We start from the raw sequence: 24,138 nt of genomic DNA on the forward strand, positions 1-24,138 counted from the left end.
ATAACCTGTTACAGTCAATTAGAAGATGTATTTAGCCATAGCTATCAGTACTAAATGAATATAACCTATGCCCACTAATTCTCCTTCTAGCCATTTACCTAAAATATTAACATATATACACAAAAAGAGATTAATTAAAATTTTAACTTATTCAACAAAGATTTTGGTGTAAACTGTGTGCCTATACTAAGAGCTGGAATGTTAGAAGTAAAAGAGGAAAATTTTCTGCGTTTATATTGAGCAGGGAACATAGATGATAAGCAAGTGATTGGCGCATTACCATTGTTTACTATTAAGCATTCTGTCCAATTTCAATTTCTAGGCTTCACAAGCTCACAACATAAATGTATTTTCTGTTTATGCTCAGGGAGTGTTCATTACCTTCAAAGCTCCACTCGTGATACCACATCCACTTGCGATTGGAAATGGTATTCAGTTATGTCTAACATTTATAGAATTGTACAGTTTACAAAGAGCTTTCGCATCTACCCTCTCATTTCTCTCATCTCATTTCTCATCTCATGTGATTTAGGTAAAGGCGGGCATTATTATTATTTTGGTCATCATTGACTCTCCAGAGCCAAACAAGATGCAAGGTATGTATAAAGCCGGCACCAAGAGAGGGTTTATTGGAGGAATCTATATCAAGACGCATGGCTAATGATAAAAGGCCACTTCGATAGCACAGCAGGTCATCTAATCCAAGACTGCTAGTGCCAATTCTTGAGCTTTTCCAGCTATTCCATATTGGCAATTTCTAGAGTCATCTAGTCACAAGATTTTAAGTATCTTCATTTTACCAAGTAGCTTCCATTCTAAATTTTGGGGTTTTGCATTTTTGTTTTTAAATAAATTATTTGAAAGTTTGTTGATGGTTGATTCACAAAACGTGAACTACTCTTGTAAAACCCGGAACCAATAGAAACTAGAGCTCAAAGTATGGAGTGTAGAAAGAAGTGTTGGTAACACTCAGATCTGAGCTTCATGAGAAATCTAAGGCTTATGCTTTAATTTTAACCACATACATGTGACTCAGACAAGGCGCTCCAGCTCTCTACAAAATGAGATGATTATTCTAATCAAATACTGCTGATTCCTTCTGGCACCAAAACATGATGACGCATCAGCATTTTCAGCCACTCCTGTGCGATGACTGCGGACATCGAGGGTTACAGTTCAGTTGAGTCTGAAGAGCGAGGATACACACTGTAAAACAAAGTCATTTCAGGAAGTTCTGTGAATGATTGAGTGTTTTAGGCTCCCTAGCTGCAAACTGAATTACGACAAAGAACAAGCATAGTTCTCCTACATGTGAAATGAGTCAACGGAGGAAAGTTTATCTAGGTTCGCCCTCTTTCTTGAAGAAGTAAGACTCATCAAATGCTATGACATGACCTTGTAAAGGCAGGTAAAGGCGATAGATGTGAACTACTGAAAAGGTGTCTGGTAGGAAATCGCTTTGGGCTAAAGGTCTCCTGACAGAACCACTCCTTAGACGGGATGTAACACCATTAGTTACAAAGAATAGCAAATGCACAGAATCTCCTCGCCTAATTTTCATGACAGCCTCTGCACTGGAAAGGTCACGAGCTTTGGAATACGAAAACTCCCGGTTGCAAATTCCAGCCTTTGTCCTGAATAACCTTGAGTAAGCCATTTAATCTCTCTAAACCTCAAGTTTCTTATCTACAAAATTAGGATAATAATATTTACCTTCCAAGATTTAAGTCACAAATGTATTTAAACACCTGGTAGAGTCTTGACACCAAATAGATGGTAAATAAATAGATGGATGTACCACAGTTTGTTTAACCAGTCACTTTTGAAGGGCATCTCGGCTGTTTCCAGTTTTGCCTGTTATAAATAAATTTTCTTTGAACATTCATGGACAGGCTTTCGTGTGAATATAAGTTTTCATTTCCCTGTGACAAATGCCTCAGAGTGGAATTGCTGGCTTATATGGTAGTTGTATGTTTAGGTTATAAAAACCTGCCAAACTATTTTCAAGAGTGGCTGTATCATTTTACACTCCCACCAGCAACAAATGTATGAGAGATCCAGTTTCTTCACATTCTTGCCAGCATTTGGTATTGTCACTATTTATTTGAGCCATTTGGTGTAGTGATATCACATTGCGGTTTTAATTTGCATTTTCATAATGGCTAAGGATGTTGAACAAATTTTCATGCGATTATTTTCCACACATTTATCCTCTTTGGTGAAATGCCTGTTCATTTTTGTAATCAGGTTGTTCTTTTCGTTGTTGTTGAGTCTTGAGAAGTCTTTATATATTCTAGATATTAGTCCTTCGTCAGATAAGTGGATTGCAAATATTTTCTCTCTGACTGTATCTTGTGTTTTCATCCCCTTAAGAATGTCATTGTCAAAGCAAAAATTTCTAATTTTGATAAAGTCTAATTTATCCACTTTTTGGATCATGCTTTTAGCATTATATAGAACTCTTCACTCAACCCCGGGACACAAAAGTTCTTCTCTACGTTCTCTTCTATAAGATTAGTGATTGTATGTTTTACATTTAAATATATGATTCATTTTGAGTTAATTTTTGTATCATGTGTGACGTTTAGGTTGAGGTTCATTTCTTTATCTATAGATTACAATTGCTCTAGTACCATTTGTCCAAAGGTTATCATTCCTCCATTGAACTGCTTTTTCAACTCTGTCAAAAATCAGTCGGGCAACTTTGTGTGATCTATTTCTGGACTCAGTCTCTGTTTTAATCTATGTGTCTGTCCTTCGACCAATAATATCTAGTCTCGATTATGATAGCTACATAAGTGTTGAAATTGAGTAAAGTGATTCTTCATACGTGTTTTCTTTTTCACATTTGTTTCGGCTACCCTAGTTCCTTTACCTTTCCATGGATTTCCCCTTTATTCCTGAAGGATATTTTTACAGGTCTAGAATTCTGGGTTGATAATTCTTTACTTTCATCACTTAACAAATGTTGTGCCACATCTTTCTGGACTCTGTGATTTGGGATGAGAACTTCGCTGTCATTTGAATAGTTTTTCCTGTATCAGTAATGTTGGTTTTCTCTCACAGCTTTCGGGATTTTTTTTTTTTTCATCTTTAATTTTTACATGTATGACTATTGCATGTCTTGACATGGATATTTTTTGAGTTCCTCCTGTTTGATACTCACTCAGCTTTTGAAACCCATAAATTTGTGCCTGTCGCCGAATTTGGAAAGTTTCCAGCCACTATTTCTTCAAACACTTTTTCACTCGCAACTTCTTTCTCCTCTTCTTCCAGTGACACAAATGTTAGGTCTTTTGTCATAGTCATACAGGTTCCCGAATCTCTGATCATTTTTACTCTAGTCTTTCTCTTGTTGTTAAAACTGGGTAATTGCCATTGTTCTTTCGTCCAGTTTACTGCTTCTTTCCTCTGATCCCTCCATTTAGCTGTTGCGTCCATCGAGATTTTTACTCTGGTTAATGTACTTCGAAGTTCTAAAATTTAAGTTTCTTTATAGCTCCTAATTCTTTGCCGAGGTTTTTTTTTAAAAAAAGTTATTTCAAGCATGTTTGTAATTGCTCGTTGAAGCATTTTTTTTCACTGAAGCATTTTTATGATGACTGCTTTTAACATTTTGCCAGCTGAAGAGAAGGATAGAAAAAAGAATTAGTGAACTGGAGGAAAGAACAGTAAAAATTATTCAATCTGAACAACAGAGAGAGTAAACTGAAAAGAGACGGACAGACAGACACACACTCGGGGACCTGCATGACTATAATAAAATTTCCAATATTTGCAACACCAGAATGTGGAAAGAAGAGGAAAAGGAGGGCAAAGCTGAAAAAAAATTGGCTGAATTCTTCCCAAATTCTAACATCTCTGTCATCTCAATGTTAGCATTCATTGTCTTTATTCACTCATGTTGAAGTTTTCCTGGTTCTTGGTGTGATGACTCATTTTCAGCTGAAACCTAGACATTTTTGGTATTTTGTTAAGAATTCCAGATTTTATTTCTGTTTTCCATTTTGGCTGGCTTTCTCCGATGTGACCGTCTGAGGAAAAGGTGTCGCTTCACGACAGCCGGGTGGAGGTAGAAGACCTGGTTCCTCACTTTGCCTCTGTTGACACCTGAGCAGGGTGGGGGGCTCCACAGTGCTACCGGGACAAGTGGGAGCTCCAGCTTCCCACTAGGCCCCCCCTAGTTGGGAACAGTAAGGGGGCCTCGTGACTAGTCCCCCCACGTCCTCCACTGTCACCATGGGAGGTGAGTGGCCTCATTCCCAGTGGATATTGGTAAAGTTTTGACTCTCCACTTGGCCTCTGACATCAGCCCAGTGGGGAGAGGCGAGGGAATCTCATGACTGCAAAGTGCAGGTGGAAGTCCAAGCTTCACACCTGGTCTCCCCTGACACTGTGGATGGAGTGGGGGCCTCTGTGACTACTCAGCAGGAATGAAAGTTCTGGCTCCCTGCTCAGCCTTCTCTGACACCACTCCCATTACATCCCAACGAGAGCGTAGCTCCAGACTACCCGCTTGTCTTTGCTGACATGGGTGGAGGAGTACATTTTTTTTTTTTTTTTTTTTTTTTTGTGGTGTTTGGCTGGAGTAGAGCCATTTTTGCCTCTGAGTTTTCCGTGATGCAAGACTACACTTTTCTTGGTCCTTTGGTTACTGGCGAAAGGCTTTGGGGGGGTGGGGGAGGCTTTTTCGTTCACACCTGTTGACATTTACAGTGCTCTACTTTCTCTAACTTCAATTTGGGAACATATAAGCCAAAAGAACACCCAAGAACCTTAATGCATTATTGTTCCTCTGGTTCCAAGGTCCAGTTTGCCTTCTTCTCTCCGCTTTTCAGATGCTCTGTTTGTTTTATCTATAATGTCCAGGGTTATAATTTGTACTTAGTGAGAAAAATAGGGAGAAATCATCTATTACATCTTCATGGAAGCAAGAGTTCTGAATATTCATTTTTAATACCATTTTATTATACAAACAATTTTGCATGACATTAAATAAAATATTAAAGCTAGAGAAAAGACTTCTTATACTGTTTACTAATATTAATATTGTTATTATATACCAGGTAAGATTTGCAGGTGGTATTTATTCGTCATATCCATAGCAAAGGCATGTACATGTCTAGCCAGTGATCCAAGCTAAAGGCTACCTTGGTAAGCAGATAGATGACCGTCCATGGGTGTATGGTTTGATGGTGCTAACTAAGCTAGCTTTCCTCAAATAAATCCTCTCTCCGGCTGGTTCATGGCATTACCAGGCTTATACTTTATCTCCTTAGCTTATGTCCATCATATTTGTTGAAATATAAGCATCCGTGGAGAATATATGGTACTAATCTCCACTCTAATAGTGCTACATACCATGAACACTCACCAGCAAAGAGGAGAAAACAGCTACTTAACAGAACCTAACAGATATGAGGACAGCTCGTCATGGCTCCCAAATGTGTCCTTTTACACACACATACACAGTCATGCATAACACAGTCGCATGCATATATCTCTAACAAAAATGTCGAACAAAGGACCAAATGAACAAACAGAAATACCAAATTTAAATGGCACTTTGAATTATAATACATTTATTGACAACAGCTTCACGAGAAGTTGGGTACGATATGTCTTCCCTGCTAGCTGGAGGAGGGAGGACTTGGTTTCCTCTGGTCTCTTTCAGCCATTCAGGAATTAAGCTCTGTAATTATTTATCAAACACCTGCTGTGTGACAGGCACCACATTACGTAGTAGGAATGAGAATTTATAAATCACTTCTCTATGCTTTCTCTTATTTGATGGCTCTTATACCAGAAAGGTATTTCTAAGAAATTGGCTTTCTTTATCATAAATCTATATTGTGTTTTAGAAACTGCTTTCTCTTATCTCAACCCATTAATTCTTAAAATAAGGTGGAAACATCACATGTTATTGTCCATATTTAACAAATGAGGGCAGCGAGGCTCAGAAATTTAAGTGTCTTTCCCAAAGTCCCACAACCAGGAAACTGGAGAGAGGTCTTAAATAGTGGTCTTCTGACCCCAGGCCTAGGACACTCAGCTCCCAAGGGACATTTCACCTCAGAAGATCTGTCGATCTTTGGTTAAAATCTCACCTTATGATTATGGTTATTTTTCTAAATCTTTCCACCAAACCAAAAACTCCACGAGGGTGGGAACTTTGCATTTCATTGTAATTTTTTACATCTGTCTTTGTTGATATTCCATTAGTATTTATGGACCTAACTCGAATGACTGCAAGGAAATCTAGATTCTGAAATAAAAAATCACCCTTGATGCACTTCCTTGTAATCAACCAATCTGTCTCTGTCCCTTCCTAGTTCCGTGACGTCAACTAAATTATAAAATTCTCCTAACTTAGGTTTCTTATTTGCAAAATGGGCATAATAATGTCTACTTACAAGGTTGCTATGTATATAAGCAATAGTAAATGATAATTATTATAAAATATGAAAAATTTTTAGGACACTATTTGGCATGGAGCAGGCTCCCCCCACTCCCCAGCCCCCACTGGATAACAAACTTCATGAGGGCAGGGTCGTATTTATTTAAAATCCAGAGCACAGTGCTCTGTATTTATCAGCTATTGCAAGGAGATTTGCTAAATGAATGGATAAATGAATACAGCAGTACAAAAGGATGTTTAATGATCAGTGTTACAAAATATTTAACTTTACTAAAATCAAGTATTTTGGTAGTACAATAAATCTATGTATAGCTTCTAGACTAAAATAAAATATATGGTCATCGACCATTCTGAATCTTTTCACTTTAATATGTTTACCTTTATATTTATTTTAACTTTGAAGTCCTTATCGGCTCCCTACTATCTGCCTTTAGCCTTTCCTGGGAACTGATCATTCACTCATGCATGCAATTAACACTTACTGAGCACTTACTGTCTACCACAACCCAGACTGCAAAGATTCATAAGACTCCGTCCCTCTGCCTCTAAAGAATTTATATGCTACAAGGAAACACCCACACATAAACAATCTATAATTAACGGAGGTGTTATGATAGAAGTACAAAAAAGGGCCATGGTTTTAAGAGTGATTCATTCCGTCTGGGGAGTTTGCTTATGGGAGTTTACATGTGGGAAAGTGATTTTTCTCTTCGCAAATGAAATTGACTTACTGGTAATAAAAATAGTTTCCATTTGTGTAGCACTTTGCAAAATGCTACACATCCATTTATTATTTTAATCCCCACAATGAAGGCTCTATAGTTTACTGTTTTTTAAAATATATATATTATCAGAAAAAAAAGGTAGCTATGAGGCCAACAGATAAATAATATGAAAATTCATTCGAAGACCCATAGGTGATACAAACCAAAACTGGAAGAAAGACTTTGGTGGAGCCTCTTGGAAACCTTTCCGAGACGAGCTGACGGCAAAGGCCTGTGCCTCCCCCTTCGCCTCAGGGCCATGCCGCGCTGGAACCCTGAGCTGCCACTGTGCTCATAGATAGTGACAGCAATCTTCTAACTGGAGTCCCTGATTTATGTCTCATCTCCCTCCAAGCCACATTCTACACTGACCACAAAATAATAATCTTTCAATGTAAATTGAACCATATAATGTTCCTACTTAAAGCCATTTTATACCAGCGTTCCCCATTCCTTACAGGATAAAGTCCAAATGCTTTTGCGTAGTATATAAAACTCTCCATCACCTAAACCTATCAAATTCTTCAAATTCTTCAAATTTGAGATCTCTTCCAATAATCTTACTGATTTTGCTCAAAGCCACCATATTATTTCCACTTCTATGTCTTTATAGTGTCTTTGACCTAGGAAGCCTTTAGCTCTCTACCATTCTACCTGGTAAAATGATGGTGGACATATAGAAAGTGTGGCTTTTTTGTTGTTGTTTGTATATAGACTTACTCAGTGGTAATAGTAAAATTTTGGCAACACAATTTTTGTTCTTCTTTTTTTTCTTAATCTATCACTGCATAAAATACAGTTTAAGAATTACTAGTCTACTCTAACCATGCCACCCTGAACAAGCCCGATCCCATCTGATCTCGAAAGCTAAGCAGGGTCGGGCCGGGTTAGTACTTGGATGGGAGACCACCTAGGAAGACCAGGTGCTGTCGGCATAAAAAATAAAAAGTAAGGGACTGTTAGCTGACAAGGTCCTTGCAATCTGTGAGGTCAACCAAATGTTGCCTCGCCTAAAAAATAAAAAAGAAAAAAGAATTACTAGTCTAGCATTTTCTCTTAAAATCTCAAAAATAGATCACTATGCTTTTATTATATATCAAAGATTCAAACACTTATATATTTATTTAATATAGAACTAAAATATATTATTTTGTGAGCATATTCTGTGCCATATGCTAAGGAACCAGCCGGGGATAAGCCAAAATAAGGCAGATATACATCTGTCATGGATCGTGCATTCAGTGAAATAAATAAACAACAAAAGAAGTGACTAAGTTACATTTTACAGGTGGGTGATAAGTGCTGTTAGGAAAATAAAGGTAGGTCTGAGAAGGTAGGTACTTTGGAGTGGATGGTCCATGAAGGTCTCTACAAGAAAATAACATTTTAGGTGAGACTTGGAATGTGAGCAGCCAGCCATACAGTTGGGAGAAGAGGGTGCTGGATTGAGGTTGGAGTGGCTGAAGAGCTGAAAGACCAGTGCGGTTGTCCATAGTGAGTGAGGGGGAAAGTGGGAAAAGTTAATCATGCAGGACCTTGTAGGCCAACGCAAGAAAGCCATTGAAGGATTTTAAGCAAGTGAATGATCGACCTGAATGCAACACTGGCTGCAGCATGCAGGGTAGAAAATGGACTGTAAGAGAGCAGGAGAGGCAGCAAGGAGACCCGGTAGGAGGCTATCATAATGGTCCTTTCAAGATGGTTTGGTGAATAGGACTGTAGGGGTGGCAGTGTAGAGAGGTGAATGGATTCGAGACACACTTTGGAGATGAAACCAACGAGATCATTTTGCAGGAGAGCAAAAAGAATCGAGGATGAGTCTTAGGTTTCTGGCCTGAAGCATAGGATAGAGGATGGAGCCATTTATTAGGGTAAGGGCAACTGAGGGAAATTTTAAAAGTGGGAAACAAATTGAAAATTTCATTTTGGACATTTTATATTTGAGCTAACTAAAGCATTCAAGTGGAGCCATCAAGTAGGCAGTTGAATAAATAATTTCATACTTCAGAAGGAGTTCTGAGCTAGATATGTAAGTGCAGAAGTTTTTAATATAGAGATGGGGTGAGATGAATTAATATATTAAGTATATTACTTAAAACTAATGCATGGAAAGTTGCAGAAACTTCACTTGGCATGTAGCAAACATGTGTCCAAAAATTATTAGCTACAAGATGCTGCTTGTTGTTATGACCATCTTCACAGAGTGTAGCCCGAATCTTTTCTACTAGAGATAAACGGGTTTTCTATCATTTTCCTCAGTAGTAATAGAAAACATCTAGTTGTCCTAATAAGCTATTAATGTATTTGAAAACTTATTTAGAATGTTTTACATACTCATATGTAGAAATACAAAAACATGAAAAGTCTAATAAATGCATGGCATATATAACAATATGTGATACAAAAATATATGTATATAGCAGAAAAAGTGTATATGCATAAGTTGTTTTAAAAAGTATTTTTAAAAAACTGAATGGAAAGGTAGGTAAATTATTCAGATTGTCAGAGTCTTAGCACCTACATATATAATAAATACATTCTAGGATGCTGATTTATTTATAACACAATAGATTGATTATTTTTTATGCTGTGGGATGCACAGTGGTTATGGCAAAGATGTTGTGATTTTACCTTGCACATCCTGTCTGTTATTTGCTAGCTGTGTAATCTTGGAAAAATTATGTAGTCTCTTGGTTATTCAATTTTCTCATCTGTAGAACATAGATAATTAAAATACCTATCTAATCAGGCTGTCATGAGAAATGACAACAATGTGTGTAAAATTTGTGGCACAGTACCTTAAGTAATCAATAAATGATCGATCTACATCAGTAGTTCTCAATCCTGGATGAATATTATAATCATCTAGGGAGTTTTTAAAATACTTATGTCTAGGCTTTACCTAAACCAATTAAAGCAGAGTATCTGGAGGTAGGGCTTGGGCAAACAAAAACATTTTTAAAAACTCCCTAGGTGATTCTAATGTGTAGCCAGGGTTGAGAAATACTGATCTGTAATAAATTATCATACAGAATATGTGGGGTTATATTCGTACAATATAGTGATGCCAATTAAATAAGTGGCCAAAAATTTTTCAAAATCAGTTTAATAATGTAGTTTGAGGAAAAAGAAGTAAATTGGAAGGGTAGATAAATTATCATTAGAAACAAAGAGTTGGTCTAGCATCTCTGGAATAAAATGCCTGCACTCAATTCCCAGCCCCACCACTTAACTAGCTTCGTGACTTCAGTCAAGTTACTCAAGTACTGTTTCCTCACTTGTAAAATCAGCATAATGATGATGCGTGTTTCTCATTGTGTTGTCAGGGCATTGCATGATTTAACATTTGGAAAATTCTTAGAACAATGCCTGGTATATAGAAAAATATTTAGACGGACGTATTTGGAAAGAAATGATGCTAGCTGTTAGCACTGAATCTAAGTGACGGACATTTGCATTAAAGTAGAACTGAAAAATAGGTACTGTACGAAATTCTGAAGTAATTGTTAAAAAAATTCTTTAGATCTTTTATCAAAGATCAAACTGCTCCTCAGTTCATATTAGCTATCGCTCATCACGGAAAACAATGTAGTAATCTTACCTGGACCTGCGGGAGATCCCCCAGAATATGAGAAAGAGTCTCATCTCCCCAGAGCCCTGAAGCTCAGATATCATGTGAGAATTTTAAAACATGATCATCGTCTACAGATGATGGTCCCGGAGGTGGAGTTTAGGGATGAGTCTTCTCCTCGTCAGACCTGATCTGGCCCATGCCTGCTTCTTTAGCCTTGTTCTAATGGCCTCTCCTCACTCACTTCCCCCATCCAGGCAACCTCCTCTCTACTTACCCCAATCTGTTCACCGTTTCCTCCTCCAAGCCTTTGCTGTTCTTGCTGATGCCTCTTTCTGGAATGCTCTTTTCATTGTGCTCTGACTAGCCAACCCCCAACCTACACATCTTTGAAGACTCAGTTCCTCTACTGACCTCGTCTATGAAGCTTTCCCCAGTGCTTCAGGTTGAAGTAACCATTCCCTCTTTTACATCTGTTTACCCCATGAACAGATGGCCACTTTCAAAACTATGTTTGAGTTTTCTTAAAGGCCAGGAACCCTTGTGTTATTTATTTACATATGTATTTATTTAATCGCGAGCACCTGGCACAGAGCCTGGCTAGTCTAATTTCACTGACTTAGAGAATGAAAGAAAGGGAGGGAGTGAAGAAAAAAGGAACGGCATCCATTTGTGTGACAGAGAGGAGGGGCGCCATCAGTGGGCATGAACACGTCAGTGGTCATCTGTGGCCCCTGCTACAGAAAGACCAACAGGAAAACCATCCTACAACAAAAACGTCAGCTTCTCATAGACCTCAGACACCGTCATGCCTCTTCTGCACAGAGAGACCCGTCTCCAGATTTCAGTGAGACTCAGTGCTTGGATACAATGGGAAGGAGACTCCTTAAGCTGCACAAGAGAGTTCATTTATAAAAACCCTGCAGTTTCTCTGGCTTTCCATTCTTCTAAATGTGCTCCCATCTTTGAAGGGTTTTCTCAAGTCCCAGAGCTCCTTGGAAATCTTTTCAGTTTGGTGGAGACAAAGTGATAAGACACACAGTTATCTGAGTCCAGGAGACCAAGGGCAGGCTCTGGGATGCTGGCTCTACCATCAGCCCCGTGGTGTTAGGAGAGCTGCCGCACACTCCTGGGCCTCAGCCCTCTCGCCTGTGGTCTGAGGACAGCCAGAGAACTCATCACAGAGTTGTGAAGTAGATTAAATGTTTAGAATAGTGCCTGGCACATAGAGAATACTAAATAAGTGTTAATATTCAATATTATAAATTGTTAACATTATGTGTTAGTTAATATAATAGACAAGAACTACTGAATTCTCTTTATTCTATCTGTCCTTAAGAGGAAGAATATGGGTGCCTCTGTTTTGATTACCAATAACATTACTTATTTTAGAAATTAAGGGACTAAATGTATTGGTTACGTGGAAGATATAGTTTCACCCTCTTATAAATAAACATGTCTATACTTAACTTACAAAACAGAAGATACCCATCTATGAATCCTCTGTGACATTTGTTGCTTCAGAGTCTATTGGCAATGATGAAACTTGGCAAGATGGCCAATCCTGTATAAGGGCAAAGAAATGCCAAGACAACCTTGCCTATTCATAAAATTCAAACAAGGCAGTATCTGTCAGATATTCGGGAACATTTTTTTCTTAACTGGAATAAGCCAAACACGAGTATAAAGCTTATTAGCAATCTCATTTTCAGTTCCTTTGACCTCTTTTGTGAGTTTGCCCTATCTAAGGGGACCAGCCATCAAAGAAGAGTCTCTGTGTAGCAAAGGACTAGGTTAAACAAGCAACCATAGAAATTCGGTGTCTGTCATTCTCTTTTGCATTCTGCTACTAAGAGGGCAAGTCTTACCCTTCCTAGTGAATAAACTACAGAGGGCTCTGAAGAGCCTGGGGCCTTTACACTGTGGAGGAATCTATGACGTCATGCCTGAGGATGGATTCCAGGTTACGATACCAACAAAGAATAAATAACAAGTCACCAGATTATCTTTCATTTATATTCAAAATCAACAGACCAATAATTTTTTACAGAAGGGCTGTGCTTACATTTTGAGCATTCATGATTATTAATAAAAGATTATGTTAGCATTCACAAGTAAGTCTGACCTAAGACATCTTAGAGACTTACCGGAACAAAGTTCCTAAGTCCTTCAAGGAAATACGTCCTGCTGGTCAAAAAGTTTTCTCACTCTTCCACAGCCTGTCTCTCCAGACTCTTCCTTTCCCAGCCATCTGTGGACACATTCCATCTTCCTTAGCAATGAAGCAGACAACCGGACTCGCAGAGAGCAAGACTAAAAAAGAACAAGGGGTTGTAACTCAGAAGGCGGTGGTTTTACTTGGTTCTGCCACTTACTAGCTGTGTTTCCTCATGAATTCACTTAACTTTAGCTTTCGCTTATTGAGTAATAATATTGACCCCTCCCACCAGCTCACAAAATTACTTTGAGGATATTAGAATTGTCTAGGGGGGCAGTTCTAAACTGTAAAGAGCCAAACAGATGTCACTCTGACTCTACTCATTCCACAGCGTGAGAGTTAGGTGCTGGAGCACTCAGGTAAATGAGTGTTCTGATGGAGGTAAAAACGTGGTAACACACAAGGCACAGATTCATTCTAATCCTCTGCTCTGTCCTTTTGCCCCTACTCTGTTTCCCCGTTCTCCCAAGGTAGATTTCCCTGATAATCATGTCCGCCTTCATGGATGGCTTCAGCTATGAATCAACAGAACTAAGACCCATAGCCCAGAATTCTGCTCCCACTGCAGGATACCTCCAGGTAGCTGACTCCCTTCCCTAAGTCCTGAACCTACACCTCTTTCAAACAACCCCTCTACCTAACCATTGACCAAACCATGACAATCCTGTCAGAGAAACATGACGTCCCACAACCTCCACTATCACAGGAGCTTCTTAAGCATCTCAGCATCTCCAGGTTCAAACTCCTTACCCACCACTTATTCCCCCATTCAACCACCTGAGTTCTAAAGCTTTTATCTGGTCACGATGCCCTTCTCGGCAAGCCTCCAGTGGCTTCCCATTGCCAACTCGAGAGCACCTTCCCAGGGCTACGGTATTCTTTCTACAAGAGTAGAAGGAAGGAGTCCCTTATGCTCTTCTCCACACCCGTCGGACCCCAACACAAAAGAAACTGCACCTTCCCGGGACACGCGCGTGCCTCCTGCTCCTCTCCACTTTTGCTCTTGTTGATCCTGCCCTGTCAAATGTTTCATCTGCTGCCCATCCATTTCTTCACCTTCTTCTGCGTCCTTCAAAGTCCAGCTTCAATGCCACTGACTGCTTATTACTTTCCTTGATTAATGACTCCCTGAGGATGCATTGTTCTTTCACCTGAAATTTATACACACCACGTAAGCTGAACCATAAGAACCGACAGTTTTTGGTAGGTCAAAAATGGTCGAATAACAGTAATTCCAAATAGTTCGACCTAGTAACTAAATATACTCCTCTTACAGCGCAGATCTTGCTTCATTAGACTTCTTTAAGTGTATTCCTCATATATCCTGCCTTCTCCATTGTCCCATGCTCAAGACAAGAAGTTGCCCCATAAAATGCCTGGGGAATTCAAGGTAATGGCTATCTATGGATCTGCATACTTGTTTGAGTTCCCTTAAGTCAAGGTCTCAATCTTTCTCTCGGTTTTCTAGGGTCTGACACAGGTAAAGCTAGTCATTCAGGGTTGTCTTCTTGAGTCAGGAGTGTGGGCATCCTATTCCTATTTCTACTCTCTCTACCACCAAATAATGAGCTAACCTAGATAGGGGAAAATCTACCTCCAGGGCCATCCTTTCTTTACGTGACAAGTATATAATTTGCAATATTACCATCATTCATTCATTCATTCAATCATAGGGATAGGATCAGCACTGGGAATATAAGATCAGCAGTAAATAAGGCAACTAGAGATGACGAACTTGGGTTGCCTTTGTTCTAGGACCTAGACTTTAAATACGTTTCTTCAAGAATCACCTAAAAAAACTTGGAACGTTTAAAAATTTTCTTGTATATTCAAACAGTTTTAAAAGTCTCATACATTTTAAATTATCTAAATTTTTAACCATAAGTTCAAATTGTTGCGAAAGATGTAATTTTTAATATACATTTAATATTGTCATATTAAATATAATTACTATATCATAGTAAATGTACCTAATGAAATTTGAACAATTTAATACCCGTGACTAGCTATTACAAAATATATGAAAAAGTTATTTGGTAAATTTGGAAATTTTAGACCTTTCCTTATTCTCTTTGAACTCATATTTTTATTATACTTTCTCCCTGGATTTTATACACATATATGAAATCAAAACTGTGGATCTACATACTTAGTTCAATTTATGGAAAATATCCATCATATATCTGATTCGTGAACCAATAAGTCAAATTGCACTTTCTTTTAGAAAAAGTTCTGCCTTTATTGTTTTCAATTCAGATAAATGTGTTAATAATCATTGCAAGAAATATTATAAAAAACATTGAGAAGTTACAAAATGAATCCTGTAAGATTATAAAAATTACCCAAGATTAAAATAATACAGATCTGATATAAATTTTAAAAGAAGATAAATTAATATACACAGTTTTCATTAACTAATTTTAAAGAAAGCAATAAATGTACAGTTTATGAAAAATGATGACATCATTCCTCTAATAAGAATGTGTATCTCGCTAGCCAAAATACTGAGAATGGTTGATTGGAGCAAACATGATCCAACTATAAGTTGTCCACAAGAGACACACTAGATTCAAAGTAAGTTGCAGGTAAAAGGATAGAAAACTATACGCCATACAAACAGTATCCAAAAGAGAGCTGGACTGGCTGTACTAGTATCAGACAAAATAGATTTAAAGACAAAATTTGTTACTAGAGACAATAAAGAACATAATAAAAGTCAATCCATCAGAGAGACAAAATACTTATAATGCTCCTAACAACAGAGACCCCAATAACATAAAGTAAAATATACAACTTAAAGTGAGAAATAGACAATTCAACAATAATATCTGAAATAATCCACTTTGGATAATAGATAGAACAAGTAGGCAGAAGAAATAGAAAACTTGAACACAATAAACCAAATAAATGTAACAGATATCTATAGAACACTCCAATCAACAGCAGAATATATATTCTTCTCAAGTGCATATGTTAGAGCATCTGTTAAGGATAGAGTATATGTTAAGAGGCCATAAAACAACCTCAATAAATCTAAAAGCATTTCAAATCATATAAAGTATGTTCTCAGACTACAATGAAAAAAGTCATAATAACAGAAGGAATTTCGAGAAATTCACAGATATGTGAAAATTAAATTAAAAGTCTTCTAAATAAGAAATGAGTAAAAAAAAAAGTCACAAGGCAAATTACAAAATAATTTGAGCTAAATGAAAATGAAATAATAACAAAAACTTGTGAGATGCAACTAAAACAGCAATCAAAGAGAAATTTATAGCTAAATGCTTATTTTTATAAAAGGAATATAGATCTCAGGTCGATAACCTAAACTTCTACCTTAAGAAACTAGCAAAAGAAGAATAAACTAAAACCAAAGCAAGCAGGAGGTAGAGAATACTAAAGATTTGAGCACAAATAAGTGAAATAGAGACTACAAATGCTAGTGAACATCAATAAAACGGAAAGTCAGTTCTGTGAAAAAAAAAAAATCAACAATATTGAAAAACTTTTATCTAGGCTGACCAAGAAAAAAAAGTGCTCAAATTATTAAAATCAGGAATAAAAGAGGCTACCTCATCGCCAACTCATTGGAAAATAAAAGGATTATCAGGGAATAATATGAAAAGCTGCACGTTAACAAATTAGATAACCTAGATGAAATGGACGAATTTGCAAAAAAAGTCACAAACAACTGAAACTGTAATAAGAAAAAATTAAAAATCTGAATACACTTATAACAAGTAAGAGATTGGATTAGCAATTTTAAAACTTCCCACAAAAAGAATCTAGGCCCAAATGGTTTCACTGGTGAATACTACCACACATTTAAAGAATTAACATTAATCCTTCACATCTGCTTACAAAAATTAGAAGAGAAAGGAACATTTCCTAACTTGTTCTATGAAAGCAATACTGCCTTGGTACCAAAACCAGTCAAAGCCATTGCAAGAAAAGAAAATTACAGACTAAGATCCCCCACGAATACAGATGCAAATAGCCTCAGCAAAATACTAGCAATCCAAATCCAGCAACACGTATATACAGGATTATACACCGTGACCAAGAGGGATTTTCCCCCAAAATGCAAGATTAGTTTAACATCTGAAAATCAGTGTTAACACATTATATTCATAGACTAAACCACAAAAACCACAATCATCTTAATAGACACAGAAAATGCAGTAATAACATTTTACCGATTAATTTTTTTCATATGTTGAATTAAAATATATTACTTGAGTTAAATCTGTTTCTTTTCTTTTAAAATGTGGCTACTAGAAAATTTTGCATTACATATGTAGCTTGCATTTGTGGCTCACATTACATTTCTATTGACTGAGATGGTCTAGAGGTATCCTAGTTTGAAGACTAGTGCTCTAATAGAGTGAGGTAGCTTTCATGCATAGTTCCCTAGGTCACTTACCAGAGGAGAAAAAAGAGATGGAGCAGGCTAACCTGCCCCGGTTAACACACCCACCCAGTAAGTGTCAGAACTGGTATTGGAATTCGGCTCTGCCTGTAAAGCCAGAGTTTGCCTTATTTACATCCCCGGCCTTCCTTAGGGATCAAGGAGTCATTGAATATGCTTAATAGTTAACTTTTAGATTTTTTTTTCTTGTTTTTCAAATATAGGAAGAATTTAGTCTCTTTTCCATTTTCCATTTGAATTTATCCCTCTAGTTTACTGTTGTGGATTTTACCAGCATTACCATCCTCTGTTTGCATTCTTTGGGTAATTTTTTGTTTTGTTTCGTCTTTGCTGTTGTTGTCCCCACCACCCCAGGACTGCCATTGTGTTTCAGATGGCTTTCTAGTTTACTCTTTACCTTAAGCTGCACAGCAGATGACAGCCAGGCCTCATTCTTTTCATAGGAAAAAAAATGAGTAAACACATTTGAGGAGTATTTCTGAATTTTTGTGGGATATTTGAAAATAAGAGGCTTTCACACTGAGGTTCACTACTACCAATTGTTATCATTTAGTTAGGTGTTACTGAGAGGTCCTCAAGGGTCGCCCTTTTTATCCCTTATCCTTTGGTAGAGGCAGCAACCGCTGTTTTTGAGGCCTGTCACTGTGGCTCTGTTCTGCTCAGGTATGTCATACATCTCTGAGACAAGTAATGGAGCCAGAGGCAGAGAAATGGGGAGATCAGGGAATTAAGCCCAGACTATACAAACTACCTGAGGTAAACTATTTTGTTTGGGGGCTTTGGTTTTCCACCTATAAAGTAGGAATATTGTTTGTTTTCTCTACTCACAAAGTATATTGTGACGTAAAGGAGATGATAAATGGAAATTCCACTTCGAGCTAGGATTACGATGCGTTTCAGGGTGTAATATCTTCTGCCGCCCTGCTGAATTTGCCTCACCTCAATGTGCCACCGTCATCTTGAGTCTCCACCCATGACCAGCCCAGCAAGGCCATGTTGCAGCACGCAGGACTCCAATTTAGTAGGTCAGTTTCAGCCTAGAATCTCATTATATATGACTCTGTCTAGACAATTGGGGCTGGGAATTATCATAACTAGTTTGGCACGTAGTAGGCACTTAATAGTTTCTAGATACAAGCATGAATTAAGAACTATGAAAATAAAGGAATATATAAGAAATAGCCACTGCCTTAAAATATTTACAATCTAGTCAAGATGACTAGGCCTAAAGATAAAAGGCTGTAAGCAATAGAACAGTTAAGTCAGTCTACGTAAGTGCCCCATGAGTATCATGGAAGGAATTACTGGAGAGGTTGAAGGCTCCTCTCTTAGGTGGGACGACAAATCTCCCAAGGGCTACACAGAGTGACACCACCTGGGGAAGATTCTGAATATTTTCGCCAGTGAGTGCATTCTGGATGGCCTGGCCCAGGTTGCTTGCGGTGGGAGTGGTAAGAAGTGGCTGGATTCTGGATATAATTTCAAGGTGGGTCAAGCAACATGTAATGACGGCTTGGAAGTACTGTTAGAAAAATAGGATGACCCCGAGGTTTTCAGCCCAAACAACTAACACGATGGAGTGCCAATTACCCAAGATGGGGATTAATGAGGTGGGGAAGGTCAATTTTGAACATGTGAGATTTGGGAAGTCGTGAGACGTTAGGATGTCTCTGAAGCCACCTCCTAAGCAGGTGGGGGTAGGATCTGGTTCGCCAGAGGAGGGGTAGGCCTTAGACTTTAGATGGGAGTATGGGGCGTGGACAGGCCTTTCATGTATCCAGAGGAAAGATGAGGTTTACAGGGACAAAGTGACTGGAAAAGGCGGCAGAGGGGACCTGTGGCAGTGCTTCTATAACTACTATTTACTTAGTTTAGTAGGAAGCTAGGTCAGCAGCTGAGCGTGAGGATAGGAGAAAAGGTGTGAGGAGGCTCCAGGACAGAGAGGGAGTGAAATTCTCTTCTAGGACAGTGTTTCTAAATTTCAGCTCATGACCTAACCACAGGTTTCAAAATCAACTTAGTGATTTGAGATCGATTTAGAGATTTAAAAAGTTAAATAGAATTTAAAAATAGAGTTTGTCGCATGTATTAAGAGTAAGAATTGCTTAATAAATGTGTTATTTCAGTTGCATGTGTGTGCACACATGTATGCGTGTGTGCGTCTCTCCCTGGGTTGTATCAGATATTTTTAAACAGGACGAACAGAGATTCACGGACATGGACAACAGACTGTGGTTACCAGCGGTAGTGGAGACAGATGGAGTAACAAGGGTCAAATATGTGGTGACAGAAAGAAATCTATGGGAGATGAACACATAATGCAATACATACATATGCCTTACTGTTAAATTGTACACCTGAAACTTACTGGATTTCATTAACCGATGTCACCATAAAACAATTTTTTTTTTTTAATTTTTAAAATATTTATAAAAACACTGGCCCAGGTCAGTGGGAAGAAATGAACAAGGGACAGTCATAGAAAGTCAGGAACCAAGTTCATGGTCATATAGTCATTTTCATGTGAGAAAGTTTATAATATAGATTCATAAGGTCTTCACATTGGACCTGTTAGAGGACTGCGACCCCTCCCTGCCCACCCGCCCACCTCTACTCCATCCCTACCGCCACTCCCACTATAGGGAATCTTTTTGTTTTAGACTTCATGTGTAATTTTCCTCTTACAAAAAATAGGGCCTTCATTAATACTCTTTGAGGTGTTAAAGCAGTGAGTGGAGGATGTCTGCAGCTGGTGTATTTGGTATGAAGTTTGACCTTATTATGCACACCAAACTTAATCATTTTGTTTCATTTTCAAGAGCTCTAAATCCTCTAAAACAAAACCAGTATCAGAACGCCAAGAAATCTTGTTTTCGATCAAACTTTAGCCCAGAATGGCACCATTTGGCTTTTAAATGTGTGCTTTCTCATCCTTACATTGCACTAACTGCAATTTTAATGGGTGGTTGAGCTATGTTTTATGCCTGTATTTCCTTCCTCTTTCCAGATTTGTTGCTGGGTCTGCAGCTGAATCCAATCAAATACAACTTTACGTCAAAAAAAAATGTTCATTTTTAAGACTTTACATGCCTTGATTGCTGAAATAGTTTTTCCCTGTAAAATACATTAATGCATAATAGTTAAGAATATGTCAATAGGTGCTATGAAATGGTCATTTATATTTTTAATTCTAATGAGCTCAAGTTATTTTCTAGACATTGTAATTTAGAATAATAAAAGTACGTCTCCAGTTCTATATTTTGCCTGTTAAAAATGCTTTTGAGAGTAACTCGAAATAATTTTCTATGCTCCTGATCAATTTCTGAATCTTTTTTTGAGTGCTTTTTCCTTATTTTAAAGGGAATATGAAACTTAGTTCGTTAGACAGTATCAGACCTACACGTTATACATAAAAGGCATTTTCCCTTTGCAATGCTGTTCTCTTGCTACTGTATTTATTCTAATTCATATAAATTTGGAGCACTGAAATAACAAAAGTGGAAACGAAATTTAAGAGAATGAGGACTCGTAAAAATATACACTCTGACTACATCAGTAAGTGTGCTGATTTATAACACTAATTTTAGTCCAGTTGTAAATCAAAATTAAGTAGTCTGAATTCACCTCCTACTGCTTTTTCTCTATATTCTAGGATTCATTCAGAGTTTCACTTCTCTAACTGCCCAGAAAAAGTTAAAGTTGCAAAACAAGGACCAAAAAAATCCGTATTTTAATTATGTGGTATGGATTACTTTGCTATTCTTTATGTAGACCCTCACGTAATTTTTTTCTCTAGGTAAAGTTTTTATTAAAGATTAGTTCCTCTTCTATTGCTTCCAACAAGAGCCCTACCACGGAAAGCTCGGTCCCCTTCCATTTTGCAAGCCTCAACAAGTCTGTTGCTGAGTCAGAACCTCCTTTTTTTCCCTGATGTGAGAAATCTTTCTCCCTCGAACTCATAAAGCTTCGGAAATGTTTAAATTAGTCTCCCCAGGGGGAAGGGGCGGGGATGCCCGAATGAATGCGGAGGGGAGGAGTCCCACACACAGCAGCCCTGATGATAGCACATTAAGTGCTTTTATGGAATTGGAAGACTTGGAGCCGGCCCAGGGTTACCATGGGAGCTCGCCTCGGAACCCATTATACGCATACGTGTGTGTAAAACCCACACGGAGCCGTGTTAGGTTCCGGGGACTTTGTTCCTCCTTACTGGAGTGCAAATGTTTGGTACACAGCGAGGCTTCATGTTTACCCTTACGGCAAACACCTCCATGCGGCTGCAGGGAGGTGCGTGACAGCCCGCGGCGCGAGAGTCTGAAAACAGAGAGCGGCCCCGGAAGGCGCTTTTCTAGGGCACCCGAGTCGGGGCCGAGCTGGGGCGAGCGGTGTGCGCGAGCTGCCCGGCGGTCTGCGGGTCGGCCGAAGGACACCCGTGCGGAGCCGGGCGGCAGGAGGCGACAGGGGCCCCGTTCCGCTCGCGCGCTGCAGGCCGCTTCCAGTCAGACCCCAGGCCTCAGTTTTCCTCGCCGCTCGGCTCCGCCCGCGGAAGCGCCGGGCCCCGCAGCCGGGCCCAGCGTCCCCGAGGGTGGGGCGGAGGTGACACGAGGAGGCGGGGCGCGTGCGGCCGGGAGCAGGCCGCGCCGCGACCCGCGCAGGGAGGGGCCGTTGCCCCGGAACCGTCCGCGCCGCCCGCGCGCGCCCGCCCCCTGGCGCGCGCACCCGGCGCTCGGGCCGCAGGCGGCCGCCCGCCGCCCCAACCGGCCGAGCCCCGGCCCCGGGCGCGGGCGGGGCGCGGGGAGACGCGCCGCTCGCTCCCGCGCCCCGCGCCCCCCGGAGCCCGAGCGCGCCCGCGGCCCAGCCCGCATATTGATGAGGGGCGGCCGCGGGGGGCGGGGCGACTGTGACGTGGCGCTGACGCACGTTCCGGGGCTCTTAAGCCGCGAGGGCGGCGGCCGTGCCGGCGGCACCCGAGCGGGTCTCGGGAGGCGGCGGTGTCCGCCGCGAGGGGCGGCGGGGCCGGAGCCGGCGCCCCAGGCTCAGTCCCGGTGTCCCTGTGTCCCCGACCTCCCCCCGCCCCTTCCACCACGGCCGCGCCGCCCCGGACCCGGCGGCTCCCTAGGCGGGGCGGCCGCCGGCCTGATACATGCGGGACGTCGGGCTCGGCGTGCTGCAGGGCGCCCGGCTCCGAAGCGGCAGCCCCGGGCCGGCACTCGGCGGCGGGCAGCACCGTGCGCACGCCGCGGCCGCCGCCCCGCTGCCGCCCGCCACGCCCTTCGGCCCCCGCTCGCCGCCGCCGTTGCCTGTCACCGGCTTCTCGCAGGCCGCCTCCCCCTGCTCGGTCCCCCTCGGCCGCGGCGGCGCGGGCAGCTCGGCCGCCGCCGCTTCCTCTTCCTCCCCGTTCCCAGCGCGTCAGCAGACCATGCAGGATGAGCGGCTGCTGGGGCTGACACAGCAGCCGGCGCGGCCGCGCTCGGGGGCGGCGGCCGCGGAGAAAGTCCCCAGCCGCCAGGCGGGCGGCGGCGCGAACGCGGGTGTGACCCACCTCCTCCCCGCCCCGGACTCCCGACCGAGTCTGCAGCACTCCGCCCCCGCCCCCGCCTCCGCCCGCTGCCGCCGCCGCGCCGCCTCCCCGCAGGACTTCAGTCCGCGGCAGCAGCAGCAGCCGAGCAGCCAGAAGAGGAAAGAGTTCAGCCCTCCCCGCCCTCCCCGCCCTCCGGACCCGCCGCCGCCCGGCCCGCTCCGCCAGCCGTCGCCGCTCAGTCTCCCGCACACGCAGCACCTCCCGCCGCAGGACTTCGCCCCGCGGCAGCGCCCGGCCGAGCTGCCCCCGCTCCCGCAGCTCCAGCCCTCGCCGCCCGCAGCCCCGCGGCGCCGCCACGGAGGCGCGGGCAGCCCCCGCACGACCCCGGCCGCGGGCGAGGGCAGCGCCGCCGAGCCCCCCAATGCGGGCTTGGCCGCCTCGACGCCGCCGGTGAACCCCGCGCCGGGCCCCATGGAGTCCCCCAACCACCCTCTGCTCAGCAGTCCCGGAACCCTCCTGCCCGGCGCGGCGCTCGGCTCGGGCGCCTTCAGCAGCCTCCAGAGCGCGGACCTCCCGCACCCGGGCGGCGGCGGCGGCGGCGGCGGCGGCGGCGGGGCCCCCGCAGGCGGAGGGGGAGGCGGCTCCGCGTCGCCGCCGCTGCCCGGCTTCGGCGCCCCCTGGTCAGTGCAGACCGCGTCGCCGCCGCCCCAGCCCCAGCAGCCGCCGCCGCCGCCGCAGCAGCCGCCGCCGCCGCCGCCGCCGCAGCCGCCGCAGTCGCAGCCGCCGCCGCCCGGCTCGTCGGCCGCCACCACGGGCGGCGGCGGCGGCGGCGGCTCGCTCAGCGCCATGCCGCCGCCCAGCCCCGACCCGGAGAACGGCTTCTACCCGGGGCTGCCGTCGTCCATGAACCCGGCCTTCTTCCCGAGCTTCTCGCCCGTGTCCGCGCACGGCTGCGCGGGGCTCAGCGTGCCGGCCGGCGGCGGCGGCGGCGGCGGCGGCGGCGGCTTCGGCGGCCCCTTCTCGGCGGCCGCGGTGCCCCCGCCGCCGCCCGCCCTGAGTTTACCTCAGCCGCAGCCGCCGCCGGCCGCGGCGCCGCAGCAGCCGCCCAGCCGGAGGTCGCCCGTCAGCCCGCAGCTCCAGCAGCAGCACCCGGCGGCCGCCTTCCTGCAGCAGCGGAACTCGTACAACCACCACCAGGTACGCGGGCGGCGCGGCGG

General features: G+C 42.4%; 1 protein-coding gene, 1 long non-coding RNA gene and 1 pseudogene across 12 annotated transcripts in view; 2 read left to right on the plus strand and 1 right to left on the minus strand.

Annotated features, from left to right (window-relative positions):
- Positions 1-1,030: 1,030 nt before the first annotated feature.
- Positions 1,031-24,103, minus strand: LOC107507345. 8 transcript variants are annotated; one of them, XR_004953033.1, is made up of 4 exons: positions 23,985-24,103; positions 13,929-14,122; positions 12,901-13,066; positions 1,031-1,206 (listed from the first exon to the last, which is right to left on the minus strand). It is a non-coding gene; the product is annotated as an uncharacterized LOC107507345 (long non-coding RNA). The 8 variants fall into 8 exon arrangements; XR_004953031.1 differs by lacking the exon at positions 23,985-24,103 and adding an exon at positions 23,807-23,898; XR_001596142.2 differs by lacking the exon at positions 23,985-24,103 and adding an exon at positions 1,714-3,623 and having other exon boundaries at positions 13,929-19,976.
- LOC118608892 lies at positions 7,999-8,117 on the plus strand (annotated as a pseudogene).
- CPEB2 (cytoplasmic polyadenylation element binding protein 2) overlaps positions 22,394-24,138 on the plus strand; it is a 58,899-nt gene continuing 57,154 nt past the window's right edge. For 2 of the 4 annotated variants that reach the window (XM_036227518.1, XM_036227521.1), the window contains exon 1: positions 22,395-24,118. In XM_036227518.1, the coding sequence (XP_036083411.1) occupies positions 22,544-24,118 (1,575 nt within the window). In that variant the 5' untranslated portion in view covers positions 22,395-22,543. Of the gene's footprint in view, positions 24,119-24,138 lie in introns of all 4 variants that reach the window. The other 2 variants (XM_036227520.1, XM_036227519.1) reach the window with 2 other exon arrangements.

This window comes from Rousettus aegyptiacus, unplaced genomic scaffold (genome assembly GCF_014176215.1).
Source record: "Rousettus aegyptiacus isolate mRouAeg1 unplaced genomic scaffold, mRouAeg1.p scaffold_m13_p_10, whole genome shotgun sequence".
Taxonomy (NCBI): Eukaryota; Metazoa; Chordata; class Mammalia; order Chiroptera; family Pteropodidae; genus Rousettus; species Rousettus aegyptiacus.